At 53.5% G+C, this 11,550-nt stretch overlaps 2 protein-coding genes across 2 annotated transcripts; both read right to left on the bottom strand.

Moving 5' to 3' along the window:
- Positions 1-1,326: 1,326 nt before the first annotated feature.
- On the bottom strand, positions 1,327-4,647 carry MYCGRDRAFT_97837 (uncharacterized protein; the record flags this gene model as incomplete). The annotated part of the gene is made up of 7 exons (XM_003847122.1): positions 1,327-1,498; positions 1,573-1,640; positions 2,289-2,600; positions 2,776-2,992; positions 3,055-3,252; positions 3,426-3,529; positions 4,189-4,647. The coding sequence occupies 7 exons, from the start codon at positions 4,645-4,647 to the stop codon at positions 1,327-1,329; spliced, it is 1,530 nt and encodes a 509-aa protein (XP_003847170.1).
- A 4,676-nt stretch (positions 4,648-9,323) lies between these two features.
- Positions 9,324-11,253, bottom strand: MYCGRDRAFT_97836 (uncharacterized protein; the record flags this gene model as incomplete). The annotated part of the gene is made up of 5 exons (XM_003847121.1): positions 9,324-9,619; positions 9,682-9,874; positions 10,450-10,566; positions 10,647-10,708; positions 10,956-11,253. The coding sequence occupies 5 exons, from the start codon at positions 11,251-11,253 to the stop codon at positions 9,324-9,326; spliced, it is 966 nt and encodes a 321-aa protein (XP_003847169.1).
- Positions 11,254-11,550: the final 297 nt, after the last annotated feature.

The raw sequence follows: 11,550 nt of genomic DNA, 5'->3' as shown, positions 1-11,550 counted from the left end.
GGCTATTCCAATGACGGATGGGACGAGGTGCTTAACTGTGTAAAGGAGAGCATGTTGGAGGAGCGCAAGACTTTGAAGCTCCGACATCTCTATTAACATAGAGGCGCGCCATTTTCGAATGAAATATTCTCTAGCAGCAACGCAACACTACATGGCACCTCACCCGGACCACCGCGTACTAAAAGTCCAAGGGATTGCTACGCTGGCCTCCGCCATAGTTCCGAATTAGAGGAGAAGAAGATAATAGAGTACTACGGCCGCCATCGAACAGCGGAGTGCAGCCGTCGAAAGCGAAGCCAGTTTCACAATGGTCGAACTTAGATGTGCGCAGCTCTTTTGGACTTTGCCTCCGCATGGTGTATGCACTAAACGGCTCTTGCATGTGTTTTTAGGGTTCCTCATGCCCACACTCAGCATCTCGGTATTATACTTCCTCATGTCATTTCTTGCGTCTTCGTCGGCAGACATTCACATACATTAGTTGTAACTTACATACCGAACACCAAGATAGTCCCTACTCGCTCGAGATTACGACAGAATCTTCTGGCACTACCTTCAGACAAACACAACCTACGACCGTTTCTTTAGTACACACATAATGAATAGAACAGTTGAGAGTCAAGAACAATCACATTAGAAGCTCATATTACTTTTTCTTTCTCACCTCCCACCTCCATTATCTCACTTTCGTCTGTCAAGCTATCTCAATTTGGCAGAATAATGGGTGCAGAAACATTCTCTCCTACTTACCCGGAAGGTAGTAACCCATTCCACGAACCCATTGAGATATCTTCGGACGACTCCCTTAACGACTCTTCGAAGGATGATTTCAAGAGTACAGTTGACTGTATAGATGCTCGTACTGTCCTACACCTTGGGCCTGAGCCTGCAGCAGAACAATCCGCCTACATCGATGCGCTTCCCCGATCCCGCAAAAGGACTTTAAGCACATCTCATGCTGACGGCGACAATCCCACTGCAGCGACGCCGAGCAGCAGTGCAAGATCTGCCCATCGCCCCAACGTCGGTGAACTAATGAGTTCTACCTTTTTAATACCGTCTCGCAAACCACGACGCCCCACAGGAGCGAAGCTCAAGCTATTAGCTCGAGCCAAGAGCGCATTAACATCCGCAAAATCACCACCTCCAACAACACGAGTCGACACAACAGCCTTTGCCACTCCTCCCGAGATCGGTCTTGGCACCGCCGTCCCAACCCCGCTGGCGAAACGTCGCCGCACACATCGCCGACGATCCAGTTCCCCGCAACGCGTTGCCGTGCCGCAATCCATTCCTACAGCTAGCCGTATGCCCGGCACTTGGCCTTCAAGCCCAAGCAGCTCCGAGAGCTCCGCAGACCAACACGGGTCCGAGGGCATTGCTGATGTTGAAGGCCTTCGCGCCGTGCTGTACGATGCGGCGGGCGAAGTTTGGGCTGGCTCTGGAGGTGATGGACGTGTGGGAGGGATGGACAAAGGCGGCGACGTGGATAACAAGGCTGGGCATCGTATGCATGACAACACCGCGGACATTAATTTCAGTAAAATGGAAGGAGAGGAGGAAGGGGCGTACGATGGTGATGTTGAAGACGGTTCAGACCGGTAGGAGCAGGAAGAGAGGCTTAAAGCAGCGAAGGACAGCTACTTGGTGTTGGTAGTATCGTTGCTACTCATCAGAATCGAGTTACGCATCGATTGAGGTGGAGTTGCAGAAGCACAGACACGAGAGTGAAGGGTGTCGTCCGCGTCAGCCGTAGAGGAGCTTGGAGACGTCTCGAAGGTGCCGATGCCTCGAGTTGCAGCGGCGTTAGATACCGCAGTTTGCGGTGGAGAGTGTTATTCTTCAGGCAACAAAGGGAGGCGCTGGCAGTGTCTTGCGAAGCGATGACGGGGGTAAGCGGGGAGGGATTTTCTGGATGTCCGCTTAGCTGGTTTCGTCTGTCGTCGGCTCGCCAGGTCTTGCTTCGCACTGTCTCTTTGCTGCAGTCGCGCACAGGCAAGGAGGTCGGCCAGTCCATGTTGTTTGTGCATAAAGAGGTGCTGTCGCTGAGGTCGCGCATTCGTCAGTGTGTCGGTGGTGCGGTACCTGAGTATTGCCGCCTCCGGATCTGCGTGGCCGAGAGCAGTGCGCAAGTATAGTGAGGAGATGGCCGATCTGCCATGCCCCGTTGGGAGCGGGAGAGTGGAATGAATCGCCGTGCTGAACGAATCGCCATCCAAGCGTAGTCGCTCATCGCAGTGGGCCAAAGCTTTGCATGAAAGGCCTCTCCGATACATGTTCCAGCTTACACAGATTGTCAGGACGAGGAAGATACATCGCGATCCGCCGGCTTCCTCCATGTTCGCGCCGGTTCGGAGTGGCCAAGGTGCCACATCTCTAGCTGGCTTCACCAGCGACTGTGCGAGTATCGATGACCGTCTCATCTCCAACTCTGACGCAATATTCTTCTGCTTCCTTCTTGTCTCCAAATTGACAGTCGCGAGTCCTCTTCCAGGATGGGCGGGGACACATCCTTCACATTCTTCGATTCGTCTTCCGGCTGTTAAAATCAAGTGTGCCGCGGGTGGAGGACCAATATCTGGACTGCCAGTCGCCGCACTCTGGTCTAACAGTCATCTCGGTGTCCCTGATCTTTCGTGCCTTGTTCCCTGCGATGGTGGGCATTGCGTGTCGCGCATGAGTTCGGCTAGAGGTTGCCTTTCTCGGTAATGCTATCGGCTGAGTATTCCCTCATCTGTTTTGCTCATGCGCAGTTTTCATCTATACTTTGCTTACTTTGCTTAGACGTAAAGTAATGTCAATGCGTGCCTTGCGGTGCACTTCGGTCCAATCCTTCCATCCATCGGCGTGGCCAGAGAAAGAATTTTCGCTTTGGCGCTCTCGTATAGCAGGCAGGCGGCAAGGCATTGGGCCGAAGAGCCGGTAAAAGTAAGGATACCGTACTCCTCCTAGGCGAACACAATCCGAGTCGGAGAGCAGGGCGATCAGCGATCTTTCAGTCGTTACAGAGTATCTGCCGTCCCGGACTGCGGTATAATACACCTCCGCACTTACAATGCGCATTCCGTACGTAAGTTCGAGTGAATAGCGAGATGGGCCAAGACATCGAGGTGGAGATTTACCGATGTGATTTCGACCGCGGGACGGGCGAGGAATATCAGCTCGGTCGGATTGTGTAGAGCGAACTCGAAAGGCTGATACGGCGGGAGAGGTGTTAAAGAGAGGAAGAGGAAGCATATGAGTCTCGATGTCCTAGGCGGATGATCATGCTGATTCAGACTCGTCGAAGATATCGGGCAGCCATAAGGGTGTTAGCATCCGTTGGCCTTGTGAGTTCGGCTGTTAGTTCTGATTCTGCTGCTGGAGGGAGGTGGTACAATCGGAACTCGCTACCACAACTATAGCCGACTTAAACGCCAACGCACAACTGCAGGCCACCACGAATCAGGACTACGCCGTATGTTCCATCACCTCTCAACTCAGCCAGCTCGCGTGGGCCATTACGCACCCAATGCAACGCCGATCCAACCTGAACAGCGAGAAAAGAAGGAGTCGCTTAAGAGGCGGAAGAACGCACTTGATAGCAAGACTCATCCAGCAGCAGCAAAATTGAAGGAGAAAAAGAAGCAGCGATGAACATGTCCTTGGCGGTTCCAGGTCATCACGAAGGCGAGCGATGGCAGTGGTGTGTTCTCCTATCCCATTGGTGCTGCTGGCTGTGGTATCTGGTCTTGCATCTCCTGCTTCACCTTTGGCTTCGACCCGAGCGCGCCCTTTGACACTCCATCCAGCTAGTTGATCATCTCTTCCCTTCTCCACCCTAGGAACCCCTCCAGTGTTTTCTCCCCGAGTCTCTTCGCTTTCATCCTCAGGCTTATTTAATGTCCAGAATCTGTTCGGCCGAGGATTGAAGAAATGTGGCGAGACGCCGGGTGGTGGTTCAGATCCCTTCTGCTGTAGCGGCGGCCGATATGGCTCGAAACTGGTCCACTCGTGGACAGACTTACATGCATCAACACTCATGCATGAACATCCTCCGTGCCCGCGATTCCTCCCGTAGTAATCGATGGCGCTGGAGTGGCAGATTTATTCAGTCGCGCCGTGCAATATTAAACGTGGGCAAGGTTGTAGTCGCCGCGCGGGAAGCTCCAAGTATCGTTCACGGTGATGAGGTGGATTGATATCCACCACTTCCCGCTCGAAATCGATGTCCGCTGTGCCATCATCCTCGAGCTCTTCGACCATGCCGCTCAGTTCCGCCAACTTCGATCGTAGATCCGCCTTGATTGCTGCATTGGAGGCATGCCGCCTTGCGCCTTGGAGCTCATTCTCCAATCCAGGTACTCGCTCTTGAAGTTCCAGATTGTTGGTTTCAGACTCCTGATCGTGCGCCTTCACCCGCCCGATCGTTGCATTAGAGGCTTGCCGCCTTGTGTCTTGAAGCTGATTCTCTAATCCCAGTACTCGCTCTCGAAGTTGCAGATTGTTTGATAGTAGCTTGCTGATTTCGAGATGAAGACTCTGGATCTTGAGGAATTGCGCGGAGCTGTACTTTGCGAGTTCGCGGTTTTGCCGGATGGACCGTCGTTTCACTTCGTTAATGTCGGTTGCTGGCTTTTCTTCTGGTGCTCTGGATTTCGTGCGCATGTCGAATGGTTGTCGTGATTGTTGTTGGAGTATTCGCGGGCTTACTCTGGACTGCTGTCGCTTGTTTGAAGAGTCACGATGGTCTAGTCAAGAAGGTCAGCGGCCCAGAGTGTCACGGCATTAGAATAGTAGGAGCGGTCGCGTGGGCAAAAGATGCCCTCAGGAGCAAGCCGATCGGGGAGGAAAGGGCCACAGGAAGGACCCGCGTACCTCGAAAGAGCTATACACTTCTCATTGCCCAGTTCACGCCGAACCATGGTTTGTGCGTCCGACGAATGTTGCACTGCCTTCAACCGTGGCAAAATTCGAGGTCAGCCTTAAGCTCGGCTCCCTTCCTCCTTGGCAGATGACTTCGCCGATTCCCCAAAACGGTCTTTCCCATTTGGTCTCGGTCGAGGCGCTTGCGCATGCGTTAAAAGAGGGTCCCTACTGCGTGCCGCCAGTGCCGCCTGGATCCCGGATAGCACGGCCGTGGACGGACCAATAACGGTAGGGAGGAAGCGGTGGAGAAGTATCCATGGACCTATGAGCGAGCTCTTTCAAGGGCGCAACAGCAGTAGTCTCGGCCTCCCGAGTGTTCCTACGGCTTCCTTGCGTACAGTTCCAGCTTCAGTCTTGCCGCAACATGTCGCCCGCAGCTGCACGTCCAGCATAATACATCTGGTGATGCCACGAATGGGTTTATCAAGTTCAATGCTCATCGAAGCTTGCGAACTCTGCTCCAGGGAAGCATCCTGCATACGATTAATGGGGAGGTGGATGTCTACACTATCGCGCTTGTAATCGTTGGCAGTGGTGATAAAGGCAAGGTCGGCGGATCTTCTCGCAGCCTTGACAAAGCCAGAATCATGAGCAGGTGCTTAATCATTGCGAAATGTCCCGTCAGCCAAGATCCTGCTAGACGACGAAACTCTGAGTTGACCGCAGGCTCGACGCCGCACTCTCATGATATGCTACATCCACCGACAATGGGATCGGATCATCAACCTATCGTCGAGGCCACGATTACTACGGTCCCCATCCTAGCAGTGTATACAGTCCCTCCCAACATGCCAGTGACTACTCCATTAACGCCGCTGTGGACTCATGAAAACGCTTAACCTGCCCTGGGTCTCGACAAACTGTTCAGCTTCGCTTTAGCGTCGCCGCCGGACTTGCGACCTCCGACGTGTCAGCCTGTGTAAGGTCCGGCGGTTGAGGCAACGGAGGACGCTTTTGCGAAAAGAGCCGAAACGTTAGACAAAGAGTGGCGTGAGCCCGGACAGACAAGTTCTGTATGGATGACTGACGCGGATATATTGCCGCTGGGAAGAGATGTCAGTATTGGCTGGCGTGGTGGGACTTTCTTACCGATAAAGTTCACGCGCGACGAAAGTTAGATACACAAGGGAGAGTACGCGACCGGAGACTTCAACCAGCAAGCAGAGCGAATATCTGGCAGCGCCGCTGTGCCACGCTACAAATAAGCAGCAAACTTGACCGCAGCAGCCGAGCACAATAAATGTTTTGCTTGTACTCACGTTAGTCGCAACTTCTCTAATGAGGTTTACAGGAACCTGCTGGACTCACTGCTCTTCCCAGATGCATAGATACGATGCGAGTCGATGTAGTCTCTTTCGCATGTTCCGCCGGCAACCAAGACCGCGATGGTGGTAGATATAGGCCTTGTGGACTTTTTCCAGACCACGGCCTGGACCGTGTGTACGCATAACGAAGCCCGCGCGCACTAGCTGAATGAGGTTGGGATGTATATGAGGAGGATGGCGGTCGGGAGATCCGGGACCAAGGCGGATGTGAGGGACATTTATGTTCTGGGAGACGCTTGACGAATGTCGACCAGACCTGAGTTCTTTGGCAGCTTGTTCTCGGCGCGGGTAGGCATTTGCTTCAAAGCGGATGACCGACTCGAACGTACCGCTTGTCGCGCATGCATTATTCATTTACTACCACTGTTCGTGGATGGCATTCCCGGAGCGGTGGACGCAAAGCACGCCGCGTGTAGGGTTTCTGGTCTTTCCACAATGTTCCGATCCGGAGTACCGTGTCAGTCGATAAAGCAGTACTCCCGCCATTGGCGCACTTTCGAGCTGCTGCCCGGACCGGCTCGGTAGCTGGGACACCTGTAATTGGAATGAGGTTGATTGTAGTAACAGAGGATTTCGTTGCAGACATTGTCTGGCAACGAGGTAAGGATGTTACGGTCCGTCCGGGTTATCGTAAGGAGGGACATGCCTGGCGAATAGATGTGGGTGGGAGGATGGAGATAGAGCTCCCAGGCTTTATAGTTTGGGCTTGTGTTTCGCAAGCTCCGCATAGATGTCTGCGGGCAGTTCAACTAGGACAGTGGTCCCAAGCGTGGTGAAGGCATCCAGGCAGTCGCGATGGCGTGCCCGGCTCAACCGGACAAAGTGAAGGCTCTGATTTTCTTCGTGATGTGCCTTAGTACATTAGTATCCCCTGCAGTGTGCTTCGCGCAGTACTTAATACCTGCAAAACCTTCTGTATTTTGGTTTGGCATTGTCACTGTCTTGTTCTCTCTATCGCCGGGTCGGTCGTAGACTACCGTAGCGAGCGGTACTAATGTCGGGCATGCTCCTTAACGCAGGCGGTGCTGGAGATTCGCTCGGTTCCCGTCATCGTAATAACCCTTGTCCTCGTTTCTTCCGTAAAGTTGTCTATCCACAATAGAACTTCTTATCTCCGTGCGACTTTGGCCTGTCTACATTCCGCCCAGATTTGTGCTCGCGTTCTTTCCCGCCCGAAGCGATCTCCAACTTATTAACGTCCGACTCTCGCATCTATATTCTCTGGCCCTTAACCTCCCTTACTCCGCCCTCGCCGTTGCTCGTGTCGCATCTTAAGTCGTAACATTTGCAACTAGCTACTTATAGCACGAGACCCGCGAACCTCTCTAGCTGCTCGTGTCGGATTAAAATAGTAGTAGAAAGGATCGTTACATTGCTCGCCAATTCAACGACTAGCCTGTCGCGCCTGTACCCGAGGATCCAACTATATTATCTTTCCGTAACGCCTCGTACGATCGATTTGTAGTATCGAACGCCGTCTCCGCGTCGTTACTAATTTCGTCTAGAAAGTAGGAGCGCAACTTTGCGGACCGAGAGACTTATAAGGAGGCGTTCGCTTCTTCTCTAAGGCCCTAGGTTGTAGTAGCCGTATAAGGCGTTTCTATAGTAGTTACATTACTCCTCCTCCGCGTGTCTACGATCTTATCTCCTCCCTTATATAACCCGACAACTTACTTCTTGCTTCTCGCGTAGTAGCTATCTATACGTGTCGCGCTCGTCGCTAACTTATGCTCGCGTACTCTTATTAGTTCCGGCCGTAGTATTAATAGCGTTCTACTAACATCGCCCTTCTCTACCGCTTACTACATTCTCGACTCCATCTTCTTCTCCGCGTATAATGCGACATCCGGGTCCGTAGTGTCCTTCGAAGGTCGCAATCTTCGACAAGTACGTCGCTTTGATCTAAAGGAAGTCGGCTGTTTATTATCGAGAGCAAAGCCTAGGAAGACCTAGCTCGTCGGAGAGATCTACAAGAACCTGCCTCCTCTTCTTGTTCAGCTACGAGTGCGACATGATTAACGATTCGGACGGTGATATCGGCGTGAGACGTTCGGTGGAGACACGGGAATGCGGGAAAATGCGCGGAGGTGGATGTGAGCTTTCCTCCGAAGTAGTAGGCACTGGAGGTCTTCTGCGGTATGTGTTTGTCGTGATAGCGAGTTGTTCAGCGGTGGGCTCGGCCGTTGGTGTTATTAAGGGACCTTATTGTTGTGGGATGGTATGATCACCAAACGTGCCCTGACGCCATCTGCCATCAGCCTCAAATTCGGCTCTCGCTCTCCGGTCGCGGCCCGTACCTTATGTCTGCACCTTATTGGGCCGAAGGCCCTATGATAGTCGACTGCTTTTGAAAAAACGGATTAAGGTTTGATTGGCTCACAGCCAAAGTTGAAAAATGTCTCGGTCACGTGACACAGACTGCACATGACTCCGCTCTGTCTTAAACACGACGGCCGCCGGCAGGCAAAGGGGGGTCCTAGGGGGTCTACCCCTAGATAAGAAAGCATAGCTCCTTCTTCAATTATGTCGCAAGGACTTCATCCTAAAATCGCTGGCTACGTCTAGATTACCTGTAGCTGACAGCAGAATGCAGGTACCTAACTCTTAGGACGCTCCAGGTTCAAGAGGCTTAGAGGTCGAACGTCACGCAAACAACCTGCTCCAGCACGCCGAGAGCTCGGGATTAGAGAGAACCGAGGAGACTCAGGATGACGAGATTGGCTATGCAGCAGACCTTGGTCCGCACGATGGTTTGGCTATGGATGACGCTGAGACTGACGTTGGGGATGACGGGGAGATCGAGGAGACGGGCTAGGGGATAGATAGGTGAAGGAAGGCGCTAGAGAAAGGGAGAGGGAGACGAAGCGAGAGCAGAGTAAGAGGAGCGAGAGCGAAAGCTTAAGCAGAAGCGCCAATAGACCCAGTGTTATTAGACGAATGAGCAAGGGACGGCCGCGAGAGTGACGCGGTTGATGGAGACGATCTTAAGCTGAGGCCGACCTTTCCTCCCTGCAAGCGAACAGCGCAAGGTAGATGCTGCGGAGCAGACTCGCATGTCCGCGGAAGAGGCGTTGATCAAGATTACGGCATTCATGAAGAAGCGTAGTTGAAAGGGTCGGTCGATGCGGTTGCTACGCTGGTGAAGGCTCGGAGACTAGCAGCTTCACACGTGATATGTCCAGCGCTGAGCGAGGTGACGGTGGAAGCAGAGATGCGAAGGATAAAGTCGATCGAGTGACTCAAAGCCGCCGCCACGCGGGTGCGAGCTCGAAGAAGTGTAGCTTTGTAGGTGGTAGGGCCAACGCTGGTCAAAGTGATGGGCTTGATGACGGCGTGGGTTCGATGATGGACCGTTGCGGAGATTTGGCGCAGTCGCGTCAAACTCGCTGCAGTTGTCAGGTGATGGACGTCTGGCAATGCAGAGTGAAGGAGTGGTTTTGATGCATACCCTTGCGAATGATGGCGTCCGTCATTGACACAGCGATCGTGAAAAGCGAGATGGATGCGACCAATGTGGACAGCGCGAGCAGGAGCTTGCGGTTCGGTGTTGTTGGTGGACACGCAGCGGACGGCGGCATGCGGGCGGTGCAGAACGTGTCGACGAGGCTGGACCATTGCATGGTATCTTTGAGACTGCAGAGCTGAGATTCGTGGAGAATGTAAGATGAAGTTCGAGATGGTGAGATTCGGAGATGGTGAAGTTCGGAGATGGTGAGGGCGGGTGAAGTTCGAGACGGTGGACGATGCGTGGAGAGGGGAAAGGAAAGACCAGAATACCGCTAGCGTTCTTGGCAAGGGAAAGGCGCCCGCGGCCTGCCGTGACAGGTTTTTCTGCTCTCGCCGCTGCGGGCAGGGGATGATACCTCACGCACTCGGGTATCGTATGCCCGTCGCTGGCCTCGCAAGCTCGGGCTCCTCAGTACTTTACCTGGGGGCCACATCTCCCCCAAAATGATGTCGGAGCAAGCTGAGGTCGGCACTCCTGATGAGTGAGTTTGCTTGTACAAACGCCGCCATGCATCAAGTCTTCTTGCGGCTTCCTCTCGTCCGATCGTGAGATTCTCGATCGTTCGGCTTGTGCGCCGGCGGGACTGCACGTTTCATTCCCCGATATCCGAGCACAAAGTGACATTGCTGGGGGAAACGATACATCATGACCGTGATGAACCGCCGACCAGCTGATGCTTCGCGGCCAATGTCGGTGCTGCTCCCTAACAGGGCTTGTTATCTGGCTCGGGCCGGAAGAGACGTGGCTGAAGATGCTGGCACGCTTGTTGGCCTTGCTAGTCCACTCCTCCACATCGGCAGGACAGGGTCGAGTCGTGTCTTCCGGCTGGAGAATGGCCAGTACACGTGGAGGCAACGTAGATGTTGTCAGGCTCACCAGCAGATGGACTTCTAGCAGTAGCATACGGCAGCGTGAGCCGGCGCAGACTCGGTCGAGGCAAGCACCAACTCGGCCGTCACGCCCAGTACTGAGCTTAGTAAGATTAGCAGTTCCACTCCCTTCTCCAAGCAATTTGGCATTGCAGCCTTCTTCAACTTGCACCGAGATCACGAACGGGCTAGTGGAAAGGATTTGCACGGCCGGAGAGACGCTTTGAACTCGATCGCAAGTACAACTGCTTGCCGCCGAAGATGATGACAGGAGTCGGATGCTATCGAAACATGAGAAGATCCGCTTGTGTATGCTGCTAGTAGAACATGTTCTCCTCTACACACCTCGCCTTGCCCTCGTCTGGACATCCTTCTTCCTCAATGCACCTCGGTCACTATTTTCCCAACTTCTCTTGACTTTACGCACTGCACAGCCGTGGAGGTAGTATGGTATTCGAGGGCCACAGTACAGATAAGTCGGTCGCAGAGAGGTCTTGTCCTCCATGATGGTGGGCATTTGCGTGTCGCGCATAAGCTCGGCCGGAGGTTGTCGTTCGCGATATTGCAGGCGACTCGGGCTGAGGATCCGTCTTCGTACGAGATTGATGTCCGGCGTGCTAACATCTTCAAGCTCTTCGATCATGCATCTTCAAGCTCTTTAATAATGCCGCTGAGCTCTGCGGATCTTGCTCGCAGATCCGCCTACACCCGCTTAATCGCCGCATTCGCCTTGCGCTTGAAAGCTCATTCTCCAATCCCAGCTGGACAGCACTCTTTCCAGAGGTTTCAGGTCATTGGACAATAGCTTGCTGATGCCCAGTTCAAGGCACGTCCGGCGGGTGAAATCTTGCGGGATCTTGGTAGTTGAGGTTTGAGGAGGAAGGCGAGGCTTTGGTGGACGCGGAGAAGGCTAAGTCTGCCTCGAAATCTTCGTTATGGG

Source organism: Zymoseptoria tritici, chromosome 17, assembly GCF_000219625.1.
Source record: "Zymoseptoria tritici IPO323 chromosome 17, whole genome shotgun sequence".
Classification (NCBI taxonomy): Eukaryota; Fungi; Ascomycota; class Dothideomycetes; order Mycosphaerellales; family Mycosphaerellaceae; genus Zymoseptoria; species Zymoseptoria tritici.
The sequence above is the reverse complement of the archived record's forward strand: the minus strand, read 5'-3'. Positions and strand labels throughout refer to the sequence as shown.